Consider the following 26069-nt stretch of genomic DNA (forward strand, 5'->3'; position numbering starts at 1 on the left):
TATAGCTAATGAATTACTTCCTGAAGTGCAGTCATTGTTGTAATGTAGGATGCACGGCAGCCAATCTGTCCATGGCAAACTCCCACAAATAGCAATGAGATAATGACCAGGTAATCTGTTTTAGTGATGTTGGTTGAGGGATAGAGATTGGCCAAGACACCAAGGAAACTCCCCAGCTCTTCTTCGAAATAGTGCCCTGGGGTTTTTTACGTCCACGTGAGAGGGACCTTGATTTAACATCTGATCCAAAAAACAGCACAGCTCTCCCTCAGTACTGCACTGTGGAGTGTCAGCCTAAATTTTGTGCTCAAATCCCTGGAGTAGGACTTGAACCCACAACCTTCGTGACTCAGAGGTGACAGTGCAAACAACTGAGCCACGGCTGACATGTATTGAGAAACAGCCTTGACAGAAATTAATGAGCTTGTGAGCAATTTAGCAGGACATCAGTCTGTGTATTTTTATCTAACAACCTAACACAATATGCCTTTGTTGCAATTAGTTAAGGGACTGTTGGGTCACAGTGACTCCCTGAGACCTAAAAACAAAAATTGGCAGGTTTCCAGAATCCAACATGTAAAAATTAACAACAGCTTGGCGTTTTCCCCTTTATTTATATTCACCAAATGGTACTTCACAAAGGCTATTTGCAATACAATAGCAATAAACTCCTTATGAGAGGGCGTATGATTAGCCTCTATATTTGTTCAGTGGATTTCCATTCATTGCCTCACATCCTATTAATAATGGAATCACCTGCACAATTCTAATTAATTGTATATTCTTAACAGTTGTAAAATTTCTTAAAACTATCCTTTGTACACCAACTAAAAATGGACCACAAATTAGAGCATTTCAAATCAATAAATACCAAGGTGATTTACTAAGTAGACAAATAGCAATTATTAAAACATCTGAAAAAAATAAAAGGAAATGGAATATGAAATTATTTTCAATTTCAAATGGAATTTTCAAAGCAAAGATGCACAAAACCAGCAGAAAGCACATGTGCCACACTGCCAAAGTTTCTCTCTTTTTTTTGGTAAATCAGTCATGGGCCGCTCACATCTTGCGTTCAAAAACAGTCTATACACTCCATTTTGTGCTTTTCAGATAACAAACTGAACAGGGAGGTTTTATAATGAAGGCAAGTAATTTGTTCTCAGATCCACTCAGGAACCATTACTGTCACTGCCTCTGGGACTTCAGTGCAAAATCGTGGTACTTGACCAGCAAATAGTGCCGCACATTAAAAGCAATAATTCAAGGGATGTCGTACTGTGTCAAACCGCTTGCCCCTTTTTCAAATACAAAATGGTATATTTTAAATTGTTCAGGGGTTAGCATTCTTCGCAGGTGACAAAATTCCACTTTACGTATCCTTTCCATTGTATAAAATATTCAGGTGACTGTACAGGATATTGTACATTGCTGAGTTTTTTGTGCAAGTTTCGAACAGTTCTGCATTATTACAACAAACAGCAGCAGCTCTTTATTAATTACATAATAATTCACTTACAATGGACATTCTGTGAACGTAGTACAAAATATTACAAGAAGTGAATTAGGACACTATTAAGTCTTTAGTGATAACAGGTATTCACTCAGTTTAGTCATCCCTTATACTTCAGTGCAGAAATGGTCCTGCAGCCCACAGAGAGCAAAGCTACCGAATTCCTTTTTTAAAGTTCACTGCAAGTTTCCACGTTTGGATGCTTTTAGCCAGAGTGATGTCATCAGAAAGATCGTTTTCCAGTCCTGGGAGAATGTCAGAGCCCTTGGACTCCAGGTAATTTGAAAGAGTTTCTTTAAGACTGAAATGAAACAACAAGATCAGTGCTTAAAACTCAGAAAAGAATAAACAGTACACCATTAAAGTAACAGTCAGCATTTTCAAGCCCCAATAATCAGGCCGATGATTTTACTATTTTTTAATTTTCCGAATTACCATTTTACTTTGCGTATTTCTAAAATAGAGTATTTGGAGTCATTTCTTTGCTGCAATAGGGGCAGATTTTTTGGCAGGTGCGACTTCTGCCCACCCATTGCCTGCACCCACATTTCCCAGGGTCAAGGTCATTTATATATTGAGGGTGCTGCTAGGGTTGTTTACATCGCTGCTGGGCAGCTGCCTCGGAGTGAGGTGGGGGTGGTGGTGGTTGGGGAATTGCTGTGGTTAATAAAAACGTCATAGTTTTTAAGAATCCTGCTTTGACCAAGGCAACCTTGCCCGAGTCAAAGTAGCCATTTAAATGTTAAGCACCCGTCCCACAGCCCGTAGCAACGCTAGACACCAGGAACATCCCAGTGTTCCAGGAACCCAATGTTGCTCGAGTGAAAATGACAGGAAATATGTTGCCTGATGCTACCTTGTTGTTTGCATATTTCCCGCTATTTTAATGCGTCTGCCTATCTTTCACCGAAGGTATTAAATACCTAATGTAACTTCCAGCAGGAAATCCCAGAGTGGGATCAAGTGTCGAGGAGCAGTGGAAAGGCTCCCCGCCTGATTTTTGCTTCCCCCACCCCGCCCAGCCTAGGAAACGCCACCAGTTTACCGGCATATCCTCCAGGAAAAAAAAAAATCGGCTTCTACATTTTGAAGCTTTCAAATACGGTATTCAATTCTGGTCACCATGACACAAAAAAGATATACCTGCTTTAGAAAGGGTACAACAAGGCAAATCCCAAATGTGAAGTGGATAAGCTAAGAAGCAGCAAAAGTACCTTAGAAAGAAGACAGCTAATGTCAAGACCTCACCAAAGTCTCTATAAAATATTAAATATTAAAGATAAGGTAAACCCAGATTACCACTTCAAAATAACCGAAGAAAGTCGGACTAGAGGACATATATGGAAATCAGTGAAAAGTAAGTTAGATTTTTTTCTCAGGAAAAAATTCTCAGCTCAAAAGATTGATGGACATTTGGAATAATCTACCAAGCAAGATAACAGAGACAAACACATTGGATGGGAGAGTTAACGTACCGGAGGGATGGGCTTACTTGCCTTTTCTTGTCCCTGACTTTTCTCTGCTCATATCATGAAATAGTACCTGAACCTCAGTTGTGGAAAAACACTCAACCATTACACACACAGGGGGTTATTTTAACCTAAACCGTCCAGCAGGAAACTGAGGGGATCGAATCAGCCGCTCCTTTTACATTCCAACAAAGTTAATGGAAAGTAAAATCAGGCAGCATGTAAAATGGGCGGCCAATCCGAGTTCATCAGTTTCCCGCTGGGGTGTTTGGTTAAAATTACCTCCAATAGTGTAATGTCCCCTTTATCAAAGTGCCCAACCTGCTGGTAATCCTAAGTGAGACTATCAAATTAGCACCAATTGTGCAAACTTTACAAAAGTTTTGTGCTGATCCCACATCTAAGATTACTCAAAGTTGCTCTTCTTGGGATCCTTAATCATCAAGGAGCGGAAACCTTCCTACCACCTTTCTGGGATGAACTGGATCCCAGTTCCAGAGCTTGAAAGGACAGTATTCTAACATGCTGCACCCACAGTAGTATTGTAACTACTGGTGTACATTACCTCCAAATGGGTGAGAAGTCATTATCGGCGTTGCTTTGAGCAGTCTTTAGGACCAGGATCTCATGGAGCTCCCAGAGAAATGTGTTGATGTCAGTGCATGCAAAAAACTTCTTCAGCTCTATTTCTTCTCTCGGATGTAGGTGGTTCTTGTATGCCTCAGGGGTCCTCTCAAATGGGTCCTAGTAAAAGTAAAAGAAGAAAAAAATAGAATCATTGCTAACCCCGTCCCTCTGAATGTACTGAAAGTCTGCCATTAAAACTCTGGGTATTGGATGCCACAAAATTATGCTTTAAGTTCACTAAATGAGTGTTTTAAAAAATGAAATCAATGTCACTGTGTAGCTGCCATTGTTTAGGCTTACACTAATATTTCACACAGTGAAAATACAAATAACACTGTACTGTGAAACATCATTTAAATATCACGAACTTGCACAGGATTCCAGAATTAACCAACCCACAAGGCCCTCGATCCCTCATTGATAATTCGAATCTGCTGGCATCAGTTTAGATCCCTCGTGCAGTTGGTCACAGCAGCTCCTCCAATACAACTGTCCCATTTTTTAATAATTTGTTCATGGGATGTGGGCATCGCTGGCGAGGCCGGCATTTATTGCCCATTCCTAATTGCCCTTGAGAAGGTGGTGGTGAGCCACCTTCTTAAACCGCTGCAGTCCGTGTGGTGAAGGTTCCTATTTAGATAGGAACATAAGAAATTGGAGCAGGAATAGGCTATATGGCCCCTCAAGCCTGCTCCCAACATTCAATAAGATCATAGCTGATCTTCTACCTCAACTCCACTTTCCCGCCCTATTCCCATTTCTCCAATGTTCCTTTGAATATCATCAACACTCATTTCTTCATCAAAAGAAATCAATGAAATCACGAAGGGGAGTTGCAATGGTGCAATGGTGCACTAGCCCTCTGTCCCTGTATGCCCCGGATTCAAAGTTGTCAGTCTCAATTATGCTACTATGACGAAGCACCAAATGAGACAAGGCCCTTCTCCATGGAGAGCGGAAAGAAAGAGAGAGAGAGGGAGGGAAAGAAAGAAGTGGGGGTGCGGAGGTAAGAGAGAGGGAGAGATAGATTCCTGGGATACTCTCAAGCACCTCTCAGTGTCTGGTTTCAGTGGGGCAACGTCAAAGATCTAAGAGGAAGGTATCCAGCTGCCCTCTTGGGGGTAGTGTATGAAAATCAAGGGGCAGAGGAGAAAAACAATCTTAGAAAACAGGGAGTCTCACTCTCAAAAGTTTTCGACTTAATCATAACTTTCAATAATTAATTTTTGTAAAGCGTACTGATAGTGAAACGCAATTGAATTTTACAACACCACTGAAGTAACGAGTGACTTTCCACCCTGTAGAGGTCATTTTCTAATATATCAGCCACTTCCCTTTTCTAATCTTGTAATTTGTTTTTGGTTCAGTTTAATAAGTATGCTGCTAAACATTAATGCAGGTATTAACGTTCTCACCTTTTCTGTGCCCAGCATGACCTCTGATTTCCAAGACGACAGGAGTTGCCAAAGGGACAGAGTGTGCTTCAGTCTGCATCCTTCAAAAGCCTAGCAACACAAGTACAAAAATATTCCAATTGATACAACAGTCCAACAAATATAATGCCGTTGAAAAATTAAGTCACCATTCTGACAGAAACCAAGTTACTGTGCCTATGTATAGTATCATTGCCAAATAACTGCAGAACTCATGCCGCAGAATCATGTGAGCTCAGTTCTCATATTTGCACAGTGTATGCGTGTGTACTTTAACCTTTTGTGCATTTGTTGGTAAAATGGTAAGAGGAAAAGCAGAGTGCGCAATTGCTTTTTGATCCTAAGTGCTTTACTTCCTTGGTTACTGAACGGCGGTGGATGTTTGTTAAGTAAATATACACGTGAAGTACCTGTATTGTGCGTAAGACGTTACCTGCTGAAATTAGTGCATGTGGCTAAAATGGTGTCGCCGTAGCCACACCTGTGACTAGTCAGTGATTTCTATTGGGCAGCATTGGGTTAGGCAAAGTGAACAAATGGGGTATGTGAAGAGAAATCAGGTGGGAACACACTGCAACCATGCTCTCAGGACAGTGCCAATCTAACGCCAACACTCCACATTTTGAGGCAATAGTTACCTGGGGAATTCACTAAATGAAATAGTCAAGGAAGGTCATAAAAGATGCCAATAAGTAACAGTCAGAATAATAATTTAAAGGTGAAAAGATAAATATTGTTACTATGCTGGAGAGTAAGTGCTTACCTCATGCAAGCACATGCAATATTTTCCAGATCGTGATTGTGTTAATAACCATAAATACAGACCTTGCTGACACAGGCTGACACTTGTCGATCCATCCGTAAAGTATCTTTGAGATAGGAAAGAAGGTGGTTGTCCGGGGCTCCTCCTGCAGTAGCGAGGAATCCAACGACAATCTCAATGATAGCCAGGGCATCACAAATGTCACTGTAGGACTTCAGCACTGTTGTGACTGCAACGCAGACTGAATTTGACAATATTTCCTTAACAGAAGGAAAGAGTCTATTAACAGATGAATAAATATCCTCCCCTCGATTTCATACAAATTGGTCGGATTGCAATTGAAAGGTGAGTAACGACGCTTTATTGGTACTGGTGCTAGTACTGGATCATGTTTGGTAGATTTGTACTGCACCCCTCCCCAAACTGCAGTCATACTTTTTACAATGTGGCAGCCAGAACTGCTGAGCTTTCAGTGCCCAACCAGAGGGAGACAACCACAAGGCGATTAAGAAGAGATGGTTAAACAAGCAACTGGACCAAACTTGGTAACTGGCAGGGGTGGAGCATGATGACAGAGGGGTTGACAAAGGCATACAGCTGCAACAATTTTGGGATCTCTAGGGACCTGAACCTGCTCCTTTAGCTCCAAATCTATTCAGACCTCACTTTTCTGCAGCGACAAGATAGATCATTCCACTTGTCCGTGAGATCCAGGCCCCATTACTTATGGGTCTGTAGACACCACCTTAAAATATCCCTCAAAGGCTGGCAGAGCAATGGACTTAATGCATTATATTGCTAGTTTCCAGTTTTGCCACCAAATGGTTAGTGGGTCAGTCTAGGTTGGTTGCATTCAGTGTAGAAACTAAGTATTGCAACAATACAGTCGGAAGTGCAGCAAACTTCTCACACAGTCGAGTCCTGGGCCAATGTATTAATAAATAAACATTTTCATTCAGCCCATAGGGCGTATGAAACAGAGACTGCGAAGATGAAACAGCAGCACAGAAATGTGCTAACACTGCTTTAACATGATGGTCAGTGGCTGTCCTTCTTGGAGCAGGGTGACCAACATACAGGTTCAGGACCAAGCGAGTCAAAAATACAAACATAAAATCATTTGTTTGTCTTTTAATCCAATGCAGATACCAATCCTTTCTACCAAAACGTAGTGGCCCTGTTTTTCAGTGGGAATGGGGCGGCAGAGAGATCAAAGTGACAAATATAAACTTCCCACCAACTTCCTGCCTGCTGCAATTTTTGAGCGGGCCTCGATTTAGGTGGCCACATTCCTGCCCGAAAAGGCGAGAGCCTTATTACTTGTTAGGACAATGGCACCATTTTGGTGCAGTTAAGAGCACGCCTGCTGAGTAATGGAACTGCACAGTGGGAAATGCGCAAAACCAGCCTTCCTTAGAAGGATCGTGGGAAGCTGCTCTGGGAACAATAAAAGATACTTCACTTGGCACTTTTTGGGCACCACGATGTGCATAATTGCCCTCCCTGTGCCTTGCTGCTAATCCTCTCCCCTTCATTAATGACCCCTCCCGTCAATTGTCCTAGCCCTCCTATTTAATCCCTTGCTGCAGGCCTGTGATCTGTGGATGGCTCCCGATTTCTTGCCTCCCCTCCCGCCCGCCCCGCCTCGGCCCCCCCCCACCCCGCCACCAGCCCAGCTACCACCCGCCCGCCAACAAAAATGCCGAGCTACCTATTAGCAGACACCTCACCAGTTATATGTCAATGAGGCCCAACCATCAATATGCATTGGGCCTCTCGCTGGCGATGTCGGGCGGGCATTGCCATCGCTCCACCCACAGGATGTACTCGAAAGATGAAAATCACAACCCCAGTAACTCTTCAACTCACCGCCACCCCCGCACTCCCCCAACCCCTCAAAAAAAGGCACATACAAATATACAACTGTAAACAGCTCCCTGCAGGATCATTTATTTTCATCAGTAATTTATTGGCTTTTTGTGTTTAATTTTCTCACCAAAACTATTCCGTATCTTGTACTTGATCAGGAATTTGCTAAAATGCTGCATTTTTGCCAGTCACGGGTAAGAGTTCTCTCAGTCTGATTGAGCCATTGGATGGGACATGAGACTATAGCAGGCAACTCCACTTTGGAGAGAACCTACTTGTCTAGACCTACAATAAAACTATTTTAAAACACGAACATTGAAAATATATCTGGCTGTAAATTTTGTCTTGCAATTTTATGGACTTGTGTGCAGACTGCAGAATTTGTTCTGCCTGAGAAAAATATTTACCTGCGATATCTTCACTTTTAGCTCCTCAAAGATGCTTGAATAATCTCTTTCATGCCTCCCTACAAACTTGGGAATTTTCTGTAAAAGTAAAATCTAAATGTTAATTGGTTCTGTTCGCTGTAAACTTAAAAGAATCTTCAAAAAAACATACTTACAGAGTCAGCTATGGATGGTTTCCCATTCAAGAACTGTCGGATTAGCTGCCGCTCAATGTTTTTAATATCGTACTCGGGTAATGTCTCCTGCCCTATTTCCAGGGAGTACTGGCAGTTTGACAGAACTAGTGGAATGAAATCTTTATCAGGGTCACAGAGAATTAAATGTGCATCTGACACCTCTTCCGGGCTGATGGAATATCTACCGAAAGAAAAAATTGGATACATCTTATAAATCACAAATAAATAAAAGGTAATTCCACATACAGTCAATAAATCGTACCAACAGAAGTGCATCTAGGCATCGCCATAAGCCTCACATAGATTTGCCTTCTGTAAGTCAGGATTTGGGATGGAATGGATGTCCAGTGTGTTGAGCTATCAGGAGGGCTTGTGCACTAGTGCCATTCCTCTTGCAAACCCAGAAAGAACAGGCCTTCTCTGGCCATCAGTGGACATTTGGGGAAATGGTGAGATGGTTGCCAACTCTGGTTGGACGTATTCCTGGAGGTTTCATCAAATGACCTCCCGCCTCCCAGCGCCCCGCCATAGGTCACCTGACACATCCATCCTCGCAGTGCACCACCTCCCCGTGCCAATCAGAAAGCAAACAGGCTCTTATTTGCCCGATTGGATGATGCTTGACTGTCAGTCAAACAGCCTTTTTATCTCGTATCCAAAATTTTTATAACTAATAAACAAAAGAAAATGAAAAAAATACACAATTTTTTTTAATGTCCCTCTGATGTTTCTCCCGGGTTGCTCGGGACAATGTTCTGGAGATCAGTTTTTAATTCCTGGAGACTCCAGGACAATTCTGGAGGGTTGGCGAACCCTAGTTGTGAAGGATCTGAAATGAAATGAATTTGGGCAGTCTCAATGGAGACCCAGTGAGCAGGACCCAAGCAGCACATCGCTGACCTTTACCTGCAGGGTAATTGACATTAATTAAGTAATCTCACTCGGAAATGAGGGAAGAGAAAATGATTATAGTAATGGAAACACAGTAATGACGGAACTTCATTGGTTGAGGCACACTATCTAGGGAATGTTAGATGAGCATTAACATCTGATCTGTGTCACATAGATTCACTGACACTGTCCAGGGTGCCAAGCAGGAAACATTTAGTTTTCTTAGCACTACAGTTCCTCCCCTTGAAGCATTCACATAACAAAAACAAAGCAGGACAGTGCTTACTTTTTGCGATCACTAATGGCCCCGATGAGATCATTTTGAATCCCAATGAGAAATTTGCTGAGCGCAGTGGCACAAAGGCCTGGACCCTGTTGTTGAGGCAACAAAATTTCAATGGGACTTTCAAAAGTTAAGTCCTTCTGATACAGCTCTTCTGGAATTCCCGGATCTGGAAAGCAAGAATTTTAAAATATAACTGAAACAGATATATATAAACTTTGCATGGCTGAGTTTACTAACCATCTTGCAGCAGTGAGGTGAAAGTGATAGCTTAAGTACTATTACAATAATCGTATGGAAGCAGGAGAGAACTAGCAAGCATGCTTTTCAACTGCGCTAAATGTAACTGAGTAATAACTTCAAGTAGGGTTTTTAACCCATGAGACAAACTGCTACTTTGTGCAATGAATGCGAACTAGATTGAAATAGTTTAGAACAGGAATGGGCTGATTCCTAACTCAAGAAGTATGAGGATATGGACATGGCAGCAAGGCAAACAGGAGATAGTTAACTGCATGGTATTCAACACTGGCCTAAATGACAGGGTGATTTGGATGTACTAAACGGCTTTTTCATGTTCAACTGAGTGGAACATTTTCATGTCTAAATATTCTAACTTAAGTGTGCAGCACTTCTCTTTCTATAAATCTGATAAGCAAAAGGTTCCCCATTCTTTACGTAACTGCAATTCCATGATCTACCACAGAATCCCAGTTAAGCTGGACCACTAGACCTTTCCACACTATGATTGCTTTAATGACTTGATTCACAATAAATGCAGCATAAAGTGCAGGCAGCCCTGCTCTATAGTGTGGGTATACATCAGTTTGTCTTGCACTGGGCCAAACTATGCTCACTGTGTTGATCTCCTTCAGCCAAACTGTGTGTGGGAAGAGCACTTAATATCAGAAAATTCTAAAATGATATATGCTGTCGCATGGATACATGAAGCACTTTGAGATTTAAGTAGCAACCTCAGAGATCGAAGACAGTGTGTGAAATTCTGGAGCCTCTGGTGCACTGGCAAGAAGAAGACTGTTGTGAGAAATGGTCAGATACCACAGCTATTCAAGAACGGTGTTCCTGAATAACATGGATCCAAAAGGAAAATGTATCCAATGGAAAGTAGATCCAACAGCTATATTACACTCACTGTTTTTTGCCAATAACAATCTCAGCTCATTCCAGAGTTTTAAGAAAATCTTCATCCTTTTCTCAAAGATCTGTTTTTGACCCAGTTGACCTAGAAACACAAAAACAAGAATAAGCCAAGTGCCTTAAACAGATTATTAATACCATTGTCATGTATTTAGAATGAACTGCCCTATACTGACTTTCTACACCGCTCCTTAGTTTCCCTTCTTTTAGTTATCACAGTGATGACCATCACGGAGATTAGAAATAGCAGAAGCTTATTTGGTCAAAGAATTTCAATCCCTTACACAGCATACCGTCATGCTCTCCCACTGCTTTCACAGTAATATGTGGACATACCTTTTTCACAGCACAAAGCTGTTTGCATTATAAAGTAACATTTTACCTGAAGGCATTTGCTGAAAGAACTGAGAAATGGTCTTTGACTTCACATCTGAGGCACTTTGGAATGTCCTGATTAATTCATACTGAAGTCCAAAAAGATCAGGTAGATTCTTAAGCATTCTTATATGACACTCCTTTAAAAAAAAAGTCAGGATGTATGTTACTATGTAAAGTAATCACGTTTAGCCATTAATTATCATAGGTCACCATTTTTCCAGTAGCTGCAAATCTTGCTTCTCTCTACCAGATCGTAAAACTGTTGTATATAACACTGAATAAATGAGTTACTGGGCAGAGTGTTTAATGCTCCACCACCTACTTAAAATGACCACCACAGCTGACTCATGTGTCTTTTTATACAACTTCAATTTGGCATTGGGCAAACTTAAAGTCACAATAATAGAAAACACTGTGAAATTTATACATATAAAGCAATTCAGGGACAGCTGGTGCTGAAAAAAGTTGATTTTTCAGCACACAAAATTAACCCTTTTTAAAATAAGGATTGAATCCCCAACTTAAGGATTCTTTTTAAAAAAATATTGTGAAGCTGGCCTACTAGTCACAGCCAGCTAGACCCAGTTAAATAGATGTTACATAGGGAACAGAGATAGGAGGGAGAGAAGCATGGGTGAGAAGATAGGAATGCTTTGCTTGGCAGGGAAACATCGGCATCTATTTTCATACCTCACGCCAGGCAGAGGCTGGGCAAGGGGGCAGTTAAAATGGAGCAGGACACTTACCCACTCTGTTCCTGCCCCGATCTGGTCGACTGCAGTTTTACACCCACCTTGAGCCACTGGATTCCTTCTTTAAATATGCAGATCAAGCTCCAATAACATTGGGGTCCAACTGATATTTTTACCTGAGGCCTTAGGAGGGAAGGGCAATGATGGTTTCGCTGCCAGGCCAAAGCTGTCGGGATCCAGATGCAGGGCCAGAAGAGGCTCAGGTGAGGTGTACATTTTTAATTTTTAAACAGGCTCCCTTGTGCTGCAGGAGGAGTGCTCCTCCGGGCTCCACAAGGACACGTTGGGCATCCCCTGCCACAGGCTTTCCCCCCCCACCACCACCTCCAGTCCCCGACCGTGATTCCCCTCCCCGGGTACTTTGATGCAGGAGACCGTTACCCCGGGTCACCCGGCCTCCGAGTGGCCCGATTTTAACGGCCGGGCAGCCGCTTATAGGCCATTTAGGTTGGGAAGTCGGCAAGCATGCTGATGAGGCCCGGCCGTTAAAATCGGATGAGCCTCCCTGGTACCGCTCCCAGACGGGCCAGTCACACGCTAGGCTGCGTTCCTACCCGGGAGTAAAACATGAGCCCGTCATGTCAGAGCACCTCAATCTGCTTCATGCAGGATGGCATGCTTAAAATGGCAGTTCAAATCAGCAGGGCAACTAACAGTAGGTAGGACTGGTATGCTTAAGCAATAAAAAAAAACGGAAATTTTAATACAGCATTAACATTAAGAACATTTTTGGGATCCTTAAGTATTCTTGTCACTTTTTTATGACATTTATTGGCTTGTATATTTTGTAAACACAATAAAATACTCTGTACTCTAGTCACAGCATAGACAGAACAGTCACACTTACAAATACATTGGTTTCCCTCTAAAGTCCTGTCTTTGACAAACATAGAAAATCCAATTGCAAAAAAGTTATTTTTCCACCACCTCCTCCTTTCTGATTGTTTGGCAAGATTATTAAGTGAGCAGCTGAATGATAGAGTCCAGACAGGTTCAAGTTTAATCACAAATCTCTGCCCAGTTAGCTGATGTCAGCCAGGGAGTGTTTGGGGAATAGGCCCATGTTTGGAAAATGATGTTTAACTTTGAAAAATGTAGTGTTATGCACGTGGACAAGTCTAATGTTAAATATACATACACTCTAAAGGGAACAGAATTGAACCCTGTGGTGAAAGAGAGAGATCTGATGTTATAGTGCATATCTCTCTAAAGGTTCATTGCCAATGCCACAAAGTTATAGCCAAAGCAAACAGGGTTCTAGGTTGTATTCACAGGAAAAAAACAATACAAATCAAAGCACATCATTTTGTCCTTGCACAAGATCTTGGTTAGGCTTCAGTTAGAATACAGTGTCCAATTTTGCTCTCCTTACGTGGTGAGGGATATTGACGCTTTGGAAGGAGTACAGAGGAGGGCCACAAGATTAATTCCCAGTCTAGAACACTTTAGTTGCCCATATAGGGTCAAAGAGCTGGGTCTGTATACTTTAGAAAAGCGTAGACTCAGGGGAAATTTGATCAAGGCTTATAAAATAATGAAGGGACTCGATTATGTTAATATGAACCAATTATTTCAACTGGATAAGTTAGGGAAGACCAGGGATCACACTCAAGTTACGTAAGGGTAGAAATGGATTGGATGTTAGGTGGTTCTTCTTTTCCCCCAGAGAATAGTGGACTTGTGGAACAGGTTATAAGAACATAAGAAATAGGAGCAGGAGTAGGCCAATCGGCCCTTCGAGCCTGCTCCGCCATTTAATAAGATCATGGCTGATCTGATCCTAACCTCAAATCTAAATTCATGTCCAATTTCCTGCCCGCTCCCCGTAACCCCTAATTCCCTTCACTTCTGGGAAACTGTCTATTTCTGCTTTGAATTTATTTAATGATGTAGCTTCCACAGCTTCCTGGGGCAGCAAATTCCACAGACCTACCACCCTCTGAGTGAAGAAGTTTCCCCTCATCTCAGTTTTGAAGGAGCAGCCCCTTATTCTAAGATTATGCCCCCTAGTTCTAGTTTCACCCAACCTTGGGAACATCATCACCGCATCCACCCGATCAAGCCCCTTCACAATCTTATATGTTTCAATAAGATCGCCTCTCATTCTTCTGAACTCCAATGAGTAGAGTCCCAATCTACTCAACCTCTCCTCATATGTCCGCCCCCTCATCCCTGGGATTAACCGAGTGAACCTTCTTTGTACTGCCTCGAAAGCAAGTATGTCTTTTCTTAAGTATGGAGACCAAAACTGTGTGCATTATTCCAGGTGCGGTCTCACCAATACTGGCTCGCGGGGTGAACGTTGATTCGCTGTATTCCTTCAAGGGAAAGCTGGACCTGTTTCTGGCTGTGGTGGAGATCACCTCGTACATGAAGTAACATATATCAGGGTCATTGTGATCTCATGGACTGGTTTTGATCACCTTAAGGGGTCGGAGGCCTGTATTCACTAGAGTTTAGAAGAATGAGAGGGGATCCCATTGAAACGTACAAAATTCTGACAGGGCTAGACAGATTGGGTGCAGGGAGGATGTTTCCCCTGGTTGGGGGGGTCCAGAACAAAGGGTCACAGTCTCAGGATACGGGGTAGGACATTTAGGACTGAGATGAGGAGAAATTTCTTCACTCAGAGGATGGTGAACATGTGGAATTCTCTACCACAGAATACTGTGGAGGCCAAATCACTGAATATATTTCAGAAGGGGCAAGATAGATTTCTAGACACAAAAGGCATCAAGGGGTATGGGAGGGAGCAGGAATATGGTATTGAGGTAGAGGATCAGCCATGATCATTTTGAATAGTGGAGTAGGCTCGAAGGGCCGAATGGCCTACTCCTGCTCCTATTTTCTATGTTTCTATGAGATGAATTTTCCAGATTTTCCCCCTAATTGGCCTGGGTTTTTCTGTCTCTCCCAGGAGATGACGTGGCTCTGTGGGGAGGGAGTCTTTCCTCATAACTGAGACCTCTAACATTAGGGATCTGCCTTGTGGCTCTTCTTTGTACTGCCACAAAGCTTTAATATCTTCCTTTGCGTCTTGGGAACCAGAACTACAAAATGTAGTCTGAATATAGTCTGACCAAACACTATACAGTTTGATAATGACTTCTTCTGAATTGTAATCCACTCTTTTGGCCACATAAAAATGAGTTTCTTCTGCTTTACTGCTCTGTCTCACTGGGAACACTCCTCTCATGATTACTTCAATGGAGCTCTTTATTACAGTGGATACATTATGTTAAGACCCAATCAGCTGATAGTAACTGCAAAGCAACATTTCAAGTACCTTTTGAAGAAATTTCCACAGGATAGGCGTCAGTTTCTTTCCATCCTTTTGCTCTACGACGTGGGTAAAGTTCTCCACACATGTTCGACGTTGACAGATCCAGGCGGAGGAACAGTCCAAAACGTCACGAGGAAAAGTCAGCAAATCCGATGGGTCTCCATACAGCATTTTAACAACGGGACTCCCACCGATTCTGTCGTCAGAACTCATCTGCTTGCCGACATCTGACAACCTTTTATCTAGTTGCTGTAAATTACATTAAAAAAAACAGGGGTAAGCTTCCTCGATTACTAGCTTTATAACTTGAATGTTCACCAGCAAGTCACAAGATAAGAGGTGTTAACAGTTTTGGCGGGGGGAAAACACATGTTAATAATAACTTCCTGCTTGATGTGTAAGTTGTTTTAACTCACTTAAATTAAATTTTTAAAAACTTCTAAAATGGAATAAATTTCAGCAGAGTTACGGTTTGTCCTTTCTCCCAACACTTATATCTTGGGTTCACTGCAAAAAAAGTTGTTTCCGAAAGCCGACTAAATATCCTACAAACTGACGATTCTGTACCTTTATACCTGCAGTGTCTGGGATTGCATGTCCAGTATTAACAATTACCCCCCTAATTATTGTATATAGTCCAACGGAGATCATGTGGGTTGTCTACCTCATCCTGGTCTTCTCCAAAAAGTGATAAATCTCACACTGTCAGACCAATGAGTGCAGGCTAAAACTAACAGTTGGGTCTATTCACATGTAAGATCACATGCAGAAGCAGTAAGGCACAGAAAGAAACTAAAAAGTACAAGAAAGATAGAATCATTCCACAAAGTGTTATGCCCTTTTTTAGAACGTACTTCCTGCATGGGTCATTGCATGACACAGCTTTTAGATAAAAGAGCTGTAGACTTCGCGGTGCAATGTTTAATGAGACGTCAATTCAGAACTCAAGTTGAGCTGGTATGGTTGTGATTTATGCCATAGAAAAGTCATTTGTATCACAGGTGTTAATGTTGAGACAATAACTGTTTTGATGGTTTAGACATCAGAGGCAAGGGGAGTAATCTTTATCTCCACCACTTGGGTGATGAAGCATTGAAATCAATGGAAGTGAAATTAGGCAGGTTCCACAATGGGCAGGCAATCCGTTCTGCCAGTTTACTGCCCTAGCTGTGAAGGTGAAAATTACCCCCGATTAATCGGTTTGTTTCCCCAGTCTATAGACTTGTTAATATTAATATTTCAAAGAGAGACATGCCCAAGCAATCTTTGACCTAATTAATTTCTTAATACAGCCAATGGCACTAACAAAAACTGGCCAACTCACATCAAATATGTGGAAGAATCTGGTTAGTTGCGTGTTCCGGCCACCCCATTTCACAGACACAAAAAGAAAGAACTTGCATTTATATCGTGCCTTTCACATCCTCAGGGCATCCCAAAGCACTTCGCAGCCAATGAAGTAATTTTTGAAATGTATGCATTGTTGTATTAAAGGCAAACGTGGCAGCCAATTTATGTGCAGCAGTCCCACGAACAGCAATGAGACAAATGACCTGATAATCTGTTTTAGTGATGTTGGTTGAGGGAGAAATATTGGTCCGGACACGAGGAGAACTCCCTTTCTGTTCTTCTAATAGTGCCACGGGATCATTTAGATCTGAGCGAGGAGACTGGGCCTGAGTTTAACATCTCATCCAAAAGGCAGTACCCCCCACAGTACTGCACTGAAGTGGCAGCCTAGATTATGTGGTCAGGACTCTAAAATGGGGCTTGATCCCACAACCTTCTGACTCAGAGGCAAGAGCGCTACCACTGAGCCAAGGCTGACGTTACTGATAAAGTGATTCCTTTAAAAATACAGATAGATGAAGCTAATTTTTTTAATTGTTCTGCTTTCAAAAACCTCCTCAAAACTTTCCTCTGTGATCATGCCTTTGACTCCCCATCCTAGCCTCTCCATGCCTTCTCCACTTTTCCCATGCTCCATCCCCACCTTTTTCTCCTTATTGTAAAGCACCCTATGATGTCTTCCTGCACGTGAGGAGCACTATAAAAATGTTGGTGTTGCTAGCTGCACTTTATGTTCTTCATATAGTTCTGAAAGTCCAAATGCAGAAAACAGTATTGTAATGATGAGCACATTTACCACACCTGGACACGTGAAGGGGGCATTTCATACATTAATTCAACTAACCTTTAACAATGGAGAAATAAGAACTTTGATGAATTGGCTCTCCCATTCATTTCTAGCTTGCTTTGATGACAGGTGTTGATTCCATTCTCCTCCGTATTCTGGGCAAATAATGTCACAGAAAAGATATAATTCAGTATAAAGTTCAATACGTGTATTCATTTTCTATGGACTGATAACCTGCCCTCTCTATTGAATGTTATTGGACAACTCTTGGGGAACAATGTCCTTTTGGTTAAAAAAGTTCATTTCGAATTTGTTAGGATAGGAACCGTACATATTATGGCAATAGATAAATTAAACTGCAGACTTGCAGAAACACAAGTTGTGCACAATGCACTTTTGGGAGATTGACTTATGATTGACATGAATATTCCTGAAAGTGCACTGTGGCAGCCGATGGAATTTTAAAAAGGATTTATATTTTCCTAGTTGCACAAAGATGCACAAACAAAGTAATGTTTCGCCACATGTAATGTGTCCACTTCTAGCTGTTTCAATCAGGTTAGGCCCTTATAATTTGAGATAAGTCACCCTTTATGAAAATCTTGGGGCTGAAATTCCTCCGGAGTTTACGTTGGTTTTCCGGTGTTTCTGGAAGTTCCTGTGAGGACTAGTAAGGAGCAGAACCTCTGTCCGCCCCTTACTTGAGAGCCTATGTCAGGAGGGATGGGGCCAAGGCCAAGGCCTCCCAATGTTGCGCCACACCCTCATACTATAGGTAATCTGTTCTAAAATTGGAGGTCGGTACGTTGAGGGAGGAGAGGTGTACTGGTCGCCAATCTCCTGCAAATGAGGGGCTGGGATAGGGCCTGGACTTCCAAAGATGAGTGTTAACTTTTTTCTTTAAAGCAGGGGTGGTCTCCTCATGAGGGGCTTCCTCATTTTGTTTCTAGAGGGGGTGGCGTGACACCACCGCAGCTGGCCATTTGTGCCACACACTATGTATCTTCTTCTAATGGGGACACCCCAGATGCCCACCCACCACACCCCAGCATCAAAGCCACAAACCGACCCCACAAACTTTGGAGAGGATGGGTGTCGGTGGCTGAGTCTCACCCTCTCCATCTGAGTGCTGTTCTTGTGTTATTTTTAATCAAACTGATTTCAATTTTTTTTTTACAATCATTCTCGTGAGAAAATGAAAGAACTGAATATTGGTATTTTAATAAAAAGAATAATTATAGGTAGCATAAAATACAATCAAAAGCCCAAAAATCACTGAAGATCGCAAATGAAAAGACGATTCTTTAAAGGGGCAGGACAAGTCAAAATAGTTTGAGGGGTCTTGGTGTGTCCCCAGCACCCATTGCACTTGATTGATGGCATGAGTAAAGAGTTAAGTGTTCTCAAGAAGACACCTTACCCTTCCTGTGAGGCTGATCCAGCAGTTTGTCAATAACCAGATGAATGCAGGTGGCTGTGTCATCAATGTTCTTCCCCAGTGACTTTCCAAGCTGTACCAGATCTTTTTCAAGATGGCGCCATAAAAACTCTGTGACATTTTGTACCTGTGGCCTGACCATTTCTGTGATGATCTGCATAAAAAATAAATTGATAAAATTTTGGCAGTTTCAATTTTATATGAAATGTATTCACACAGCAAGAGTTTTCAACTCGTCACCTTTTCAACACGGGGATTTAATCACACCTTTGAATGACAGGGGATCTTACAACCTCCACCACACCCATACATTTTAAATGACAAATGATTACCTGCTGTGACCACTTTCTGTTGCTATCACACAACTAAATTTAGCAGTCAGTCATTCATTGTAAGTGACAGAATAGAAATGATAGCCTGGAAATTATACCGTGCGATACTAAAATTTGAGCACTTAACATATTCATATAAAATGCCCTTATCCATTATTTTAGTGGTGGCATTAACCATTTCTTTCAAAAGAATCAAAAAGTAACTTAAAAGAGTGAAGGAAGGATTTAATCTGAATACTAGATGCTCTCCCATGGCGTTTAACACAGGGAGTCAAGATCAGGTGTAGTTTTTAATTTGAAGCAGGGTTAGGGCGGAGGGGGGATAATAGAAATTGTTGCTGTAAACTGGTCATACTGTAATGACATCCTCCTGTTCGTGGTGGCACTACAGCACCTCTATTGGGGGAAGGGTGTAATCACAGAGTGACAAGTTTTCGGCAGTTTCCATCATAAATGTGGACATAGGAGTTTATAATGGAAAAAGTTGCCAGGAAGTGCATGCAGACATGATTATTAATATATCACTGATATAGATGTTAATATGCTATTATTGCACAGTAAAATTTTCAAGCTCAAATCATTTACAGTTTAATAAAAAAGAACCAATTACCTGCTGATGATGAACTGTCCCGAGCATCATTGACACGTGTGTCAGTGTTCGCAGTAACAAGAAAGCAACAGGAGTCATCTGTCGATCGGGTGCGACAACTTGATTTCTCTGTGAGGCATGTCCCAGTATGTGACCAGTCTGAGTTTGATCTCTGTGACTAGAAAAGAAATATAGACCTGTTGAGCCGAGAAATTCCAGGAGTGCCACTCCCAGACCCCATCCCGCGTTCCCAAGGACATGGCTATTTGCGTAACAGGAGTGGGTTCCTGCACCATTTACAGCACAACTGGGGGGGGGCGGGGGGTGGGGGGCTTGCCACATGGGGGCACCATCAGGAGGGGTCACAGGCTGGTCTAAGTCTTTAAACTTGAAAATGTTCATGCCCAGCTGCTTCTTGAGCCACTTTCTTAACAGCAACTGACCTCTCGGAGATTGACTGCCATTGGGATACAGCATTGTAGGCCCCACTTCAGCCCTTGTACAGCAAGTAAGCCTGCTTCATGCAGAACTGGTGGGCATTCCAGGGAAGCCTGGCACCCAGCCAATCCGGCTTTCAAATGTGGTGCAATGACGGAGAAAGCGAGTAGAAGCAGCTCCCATGCCCCTCCCCTCCACCACCAATCTGTTGGAATTTCTCAAAGGAGACAGGAAACAGTGGAAACCCAACAGAAATAGGTCCCCCCCAAATTCCCTTCCCTCTCCCCACCACCTGCCCAGATTACACTACTTCCGCGCCCAGAACAGGCCACAATTTCTAGGCTTTGCTCTCTCAAAGCAAGGTAGTGTTTAAAGCTGGTGTCAATGTACTTTTACCATCAAATATCAATTTTATCTTAAAATTAACCTTCTTTTGGACTGAATTAACCGGCTTCCAGCACTGGCCTAAATTTTCACTGCTGCCTGGGGTCAGTCCAGATTTCATTCAAAACCGTTAGTGTCTGCTGGCATTACATTGTATTGGCATTGCTGCTTTTCAAGATCATCAGTGTCTCTTCATGTAGCAGAATTGACCACATCTTTCTTACCCCCAAAACTATAGTTGAAGATAAGGCCAGTATCTAGCTACCTTTCCCCTTTACAGAATACTTGTAAATCTAAACTTAAATTTTGGTGAGATTGGCCTGCCTGCTTCCCTCGGCCTTAGTTGAAGCTTCCTACCACTGCCCGTGAAAGGGAGAGCAGAGGGACCTGCTTGATTGACATTCGTACTGTGCTTCGCTATGGCTTTGTACAGCCGGTTTAGTGTCAGCACAACCACCATTTGTATTAGGCAGGGTCACAGTTTATAAACAAAGCTGCTAGGATGACCTAATAAAAATGTACATACTTTACTGATGGAGTAAATCCAACAACAGGATTGTGATTTTGTCCTCCAACCAATGCACCACAACCAGGGCAACGAGCAGTCTCAACCGGTCTCCCACACTATCAAGGAAACAATTGCTTAGTCATCAGCTTGACTCCTAACACCATGAACAGCGAAGCTGCATTACTGTCTTGTTTACACAATAACTGTTCATAGACAAAAAGCAGAAAACTGTAACGGCTGGAAATCTGAAACTAAAACAGAAAATAGAGGAAACATTCGGAAGGTCTGTGAAGGGAACAGACAAGTACAAGTTTCGGGTGTGGGCCCTTTGTCAATCCGGAAGACATTACCGATGATCAGCATTTAACAAGGAACGGGACAAAGGGAGGGAAGAGGGGAGAAAGACACTCAGATACGCAGGAAAAGAAACAGAATGAGCTGTAAATGCTTAAGTGGGCAAGCGACTTTCTGGATCTAGCATTAGAGTTGTGGACTTCCTGCACAGAGGAAAGTGAGATGGAATCCCAGTCTGAACTGGCAGTCAAATTTTGTCTCTCTTTGGCCAAGTCACGAAATGGTGCATCTGAAGCAGCAGGCCATCCTCTCTTGGGTGGACCAGAGGATTTAACCTGGCAGGACCAAACCCACAGCAACACACCCCTTGCTGGCTGATCACGTAGAGGAATTGACAGGAGACATGGAAAAGTCCACCTGTCCAATCCCATCTGTCTGGCTTCCTGGTGGAAGAAGGAACAACCTTGACAGGAGACAGCAACTTAGCATCCAGGATTCAAAACAATGGGAAAAAAGGATAGCATGTAAAGTAAAGACAGTGCTTTAGCAACAGAACCATTAACTGATATGAGATGAAAGTACTGTGATTCAAAGTTTCATCACTATCCAGTGCATCATAATATCCCTTTCAGGCCACATGCATTGTAGCAATAATGAATGATTCTCATATACATCACTCTTTTAGCAGAGTATGGGTTAATAGTTTGTATTTTCAGAAATTTATGGAAGAATCTTAAAATGGTAGCTTGATAACGTTATCACCAAACCCCAGTGTTTACAGCACTGGCCACTCCTGGCACACAGTAACAAATACAGGTAGCAAGCAACTCAGCAATTTGCCTCACCACCACTACTACTCATTCAGCCGGGATGTGAAAGGTGTTATATAAATGCAGGTTTGTTCTTTTCTTCTTTCAGAAAATACACTTAACACTCACAGTGCATGCACCGAAACATCACTGGAACCTCATAACTGTTGACTCACAAAATCAAATTACATAATTTGGAATGCTTGTTATCTGTGATTCTTTTAATGTGCTGAATTGGAAGTTTCTTTTGATCCAATGTACACCAAACTGACTCTGGGTAGTTATTATGCACAATGAAACAGAGGCAATTAATGGGCTCAATGGTTAGTAAACAGGTTTATTGATAAGCCGTAATGAGGTGGCAACTAGCGGGTGATATACAAAGATCATCTCAGTGAGGCAATGAAAAGGCATTAAAAGAACAGAGGGTGAGAAAACAGCTAAGTACGTTGGTGAAAAGATATGGGATAGATGCACACAAAAGCAAGAAAGTAGGCAAAATAAAAATACTGGAAATCTGAAATAAAAACGGCAATTACTGGAAACACACAGCAGGTTCATCAGTCCCCCAAAAGAGAAAAGACCAATGTTCCAGGCACTGACCCCCTGCCAGAATTGAGTCTGATGAAGGGCCTACATCTGAAACATCAACCTGCTTCTTTTTCTCTCAGGTGTCAATGTACCCACTGTGCAATCCAGCACCCCTTGCTGCTGACAAAATGGGGGATCCAGCTAAGTCTGAAGTCACTAAGGTTAGTGTTCAGATCAAAGGGCTGCAAAGTGCTCAGGAGAAAGATCAGATACTGTCCCTGAAGCTTGCATTCAGGTTGGTTGGAACAGTGTACGGTGCCAAAGATAGAAAGATCAGAGTGGGAGTGGGAAGAGGAGTTAAGGTGGTGGGCCACAGGGAATTTAGGGTCATTCTTTGACAAAATGGAGGTGTTTGGCAAAGCAGCCACCTGTATTTTCCACTGCATTTTGTGTCAGTTTCTCTGACTGGTGAGAAGCAGTGAAGCAGACAGATAGATAGGAGTGGGGGGGGGGGGGGGCAGAGATAGGTAGTCTTGTTTTTCTGGCTCTCAGTTAATGGATCAGCATTGCAGTACAGATGGGATAGTTCCATGGAGCAGGAGGGAGTAAATTTGAGTGCTAAGCCAGAATAACTGCAGCAGGTCTCAATAAAAAATGAAATTTAGAAGAGAAAAGCTTGAATCCTAGCCCTTACTGAAATCTAACTAGAACTTCCTCATTAAGTTTCTTTAACTCTGCTGGGGCATCTGAGGAAAAGAGAAAACAATTTTATTGAGGTCGGAATCCTTCCCTTTCTGCTCAAGTGCGCCCCCTGGAGGATTAACTGTAGAGCAGCACCAGGAGTGACCATCCACTTCCCAACCAATAACCTCATGAGTGTCAATGTTAATTCAATATCTAACTTGTGGAGAAAAGTATATTGTGTACATAGCCTCTTTGTTTTAAAAGGGTCTACAACAGTAGTAGGGAAAATGCTAGAATCTGTTATTAAGGATATAGTAACAGGGCACTTAGAAAATCATAATACAATTAGGCAGAGTCAACACGGTTTTATGAAAAGGGATATCATGTTTCGACAAATCTATTTGAGTTTTTTGAGGCTGTAGCTAGCAGGGTAGATAAAGGGGAACCAGTGGATGTAGAATATTTGGATTTTCAAAAGGCATTAGATAAGGTGCCACATAAAAGGTTGTTATGCAAGATTAGGGCTCATGGGATTGGGGGTAATATATTAGCATGGATTGAGGATTGGTTAATGGACAGAAAACAGAGAGTAAGAATAAACGGGTCATTTTCGGGGTGGCAGGTTTTAACTCTTGGAGTGTCGCATAGATCAGTTCTTTGGCTTCAGCTGTTTACAATCTCTATCAATGACTTAGATGAGGGGACCAAGTGTAATGTATTCAAGTTTGCTGACGATACAAAGCTAGGTGGGAAAGTAAGCTGTGAGGAGGACGCAAAGAGGCTGCAAAGGGATATCCACAGGTTAAGTGAATTGGCGAGAAGGTGGCAGATGGGGGGAAATGTGAAATTATCCACTTTAGTCGGAAGAATAGAAAAGCAGAATATTTTTTAAAAAGGTGAGAGACTAAGAAATGTTGGTAATCAGAGGGATTTGGCTGTCCTTGTACACGAATCACAGAAATTTAACATGCAAGCAATTCGGGAGGCAAATAGTATGTTAGCCTTTATTGCCAAGGGGTTGGAGTATAAGAGTAAGGAGGTCTTGCTGCAATTATATAGGGCTCTGGAGAGACCACAACTGGAGTACTGTGTCTCCTTGCCGAAGGAAGGAGCTACTTCCCTTAGAGGGAGTGCAATGACGATTCACTAGATTGATTCCTGGGATGAGAGGGTTGTCATATGAGGAGAGATTGAGTAGAATGGGTCTATATTCTCTGGAGTTTAGAAGAATGAGAGGTGATCTCATTGAAACATAAAATTCTGCGAGGGCTTGAACTAGGAGTCATAGTCTCAAGATAAGGGGTCGGCCATTTAGGACCGAGATGAGGAAAAATTTCTTCACTGAGAGGGTTGTGAATCTTTGGAATCCTCTACCCCAGAGGGCTGTGGATGCTCAGTCGTTGAGTATATTCAAGACTGAGATCGATAGATTTTTAGACACTAAGGGAATCAAGGGATATGGGGATAGGGCGGGAAAGTGGAGTTGAGGTAGAAGATCAGCTGTGATCTTATTGAAAGGGGGAGCAGGCTCGAGGGGCCGTATGGCCTACTCCTGCTCCTATTTCTTATGTTCTAACAGCAAGTAATGACTGATGATTTAACCCTTTAACATTGACGTAATGAAAACTCTAAAAGGGAGTGCAAAAGCTATCGTCCATTAACAAGTTAAGTAGGTTGAAATCTTATATAAATACTTGAACTTAAAAATAACAAATATGGATTCTTACCTGACCAACTGGAAAAGGTTGACCACATATGCAAGCTACATGGAAATACAGAAAATTCGAGTTACATTGTTAAGAATACAGCATGGACAAAAATGAGAAAAAAAATCCATCTTTATATAAAACTAGTTTACTTCTTGTTCTGCTCTCGTGTGAAGTATTTTAAAAATAATTTTAAAAAAATAAACCAAGGATTAACCTGCGATTTCCTTGTAGAAAGAAAAAAAATGTAGACCACATCTGCCAGCCACATGATCAGTATCATTTGTCGACAGTGTGGTGATTCATTCAACATTCATTTGCCAATGTTACTCCTGAGAGATCTGAATATTAGTAAATCACCAGAGAATTAGCATTCTAAAATGTACTGGAAATTGTATTGGCATCAGTATGATCTCTGGATTCTTACACTGCTCACAGTTCATTCTCGACATCGTGTAAATGCCTTCACTCCTTTTTAATTCTCTTCTGCCCATCCAAAATTTTATAGAATCCATGGTGTTAGTATATTCTGGTATGAATAATTTAGCTCTAGTATAATAAAGTTTTTGAATATTCCCACCGGAGTGAAAATATCATTACTTATCCTTGAGTTTAGTCGTTGCCATCCTTCAACTGAAGGTACAATTCACATACCAGGAATGTCAGCAGAATGCCTGTCTTTATAACAGACCTTTGGTCTAGAACCCGTGTAACTTTCCGCTGTATTGTCTAAGACTGTCCCCTATGGGTGATTATCTTCACTTTTGAACAGATGAGGCATCATCCCACAAGCTGCTCTGATGAGTCTCCACACAGTCACCGGTTATACATCTCTCTCGATTTTCATTTAAAATGAATGTCGGGAGAAATGTGTAACGGGCGGCTGATCCAATATCGTCCGTTTTACACAATCACCCAAAGTCAAAATGAACCCCTTTGTTTCTTTGACTTCTTGTGAAAATGCAGTTTGTAAATTTCTGGTTTAGCAGAGTAACTGGGTGTAATAGGTAACAGGGAAAAAACTTGCTGTAGCTAGAACCAAATGCAGAACCAGAAGCAGGTGTAGAGAGACCAAAAGCTCCAGGACTTCGGGTGGCGATTGAGCAAAACAAAACCCATTATGTAATCATTCTGCAGAGCGTGCCTTTAGGGCAACACACTTTTGGCTTGCGCTGATGAAGGGGAATTTAAAAATAAACAAAACCTGAGGGGACATC

At 42.0% G+C, this 26069-nt stretch overlaps 1 protein-coding gene across 4 annotated transcripts in view; it reads right to left on the minus strand.

Annotated features, from left to right (window-relative positions):
* Nucleotides 1-594: 594 nt before the first annotated feature.
* The window catches only part of LOC137341113 (E3 ubiquitin-protein ligase rnf213-alpha-like), a 143142-nt gene continuing 117667 nt past the window's right edge, over nucleotides 595-26069 (minus strand). For 3 of the 4 annotated variants that reach the window (XM_068004043.1, XM_068004044.1, XM_068004041.1), the window contains 15 exons: nucleotides 24874-24908; nucleotides 20847-20944; nucleotides 19520-19676; nucleotides 18560-18731; nucleotides 17197-17294; nucleotides 15006-15251; nucleotides 10972-11104; nucleotides 10585-10674; nucleotides 9435-9600; nucleotides 8237-8438; nucleotides 8082-8159; nucleotides 5868-6065; nucleotides 5025-5114; nucleotides 3548-3726; nucleotides 595-1814 (listed from right to left, as the gene is read on the minus strand). In XM_068004043.1, the coding sequence (XP_067860144.1) occupies nucleotides 1667-1814; nucleotides 3548-3726; nucleotides 5025-5114; nucleotides 5868-6065; nucleotides 8082-8159; nucleotides 8237-8438; nucleotides 9435-9600; nucleotides 10585-10674; nucleotides 10972-11104; nucleotides 15006-15251; nucleotides 17197-17294; nucleotides 18560-18731; nucleotides 19520-19676; nucleotides 20847-20944; nucleotides 24874-24908 (2090 nt within the window). In that variant the 3' untranslated portion in view covers nucleotides 595-1666. Of the gene's footprint in view, nucleotides 1815-3547; nucleotides 3727-5024; nucleotides 5115-5867; nucleotides 6066-8081; nucleotides 8160-8236; nucleotides 8439-9434; nucleotides 9601-10584; nucleotides 10675-10971; nucleotides 11105-15005; nucleotides 15252-17196; nucleotides 17295-18559; nucleotides 18732-19519; nucleotides 19677-20846; nucleotides 20945-24873; nucleotides 24909-26069 lie in introns of those variants that run through there. The other variant, XM_068004045.1, reaches the window with a different exon arrangement.

This window comes from Heptranchias perlo, chromosome 23 (assembly GCF_035084215.1).
Source record: "Heptranchias perlo isolate sHepPer1 chromosome 23, sHepPer1.hap1, whole genome shotgun sequence".
NCBI classification, from domain to species: domain Eukaryota; kingdom Metazoa; phylum Chordata; class Chondrichthyes; order Hexanchiformes; family Hexanchidae; genus Heptranchias; species Heptranchias perlo.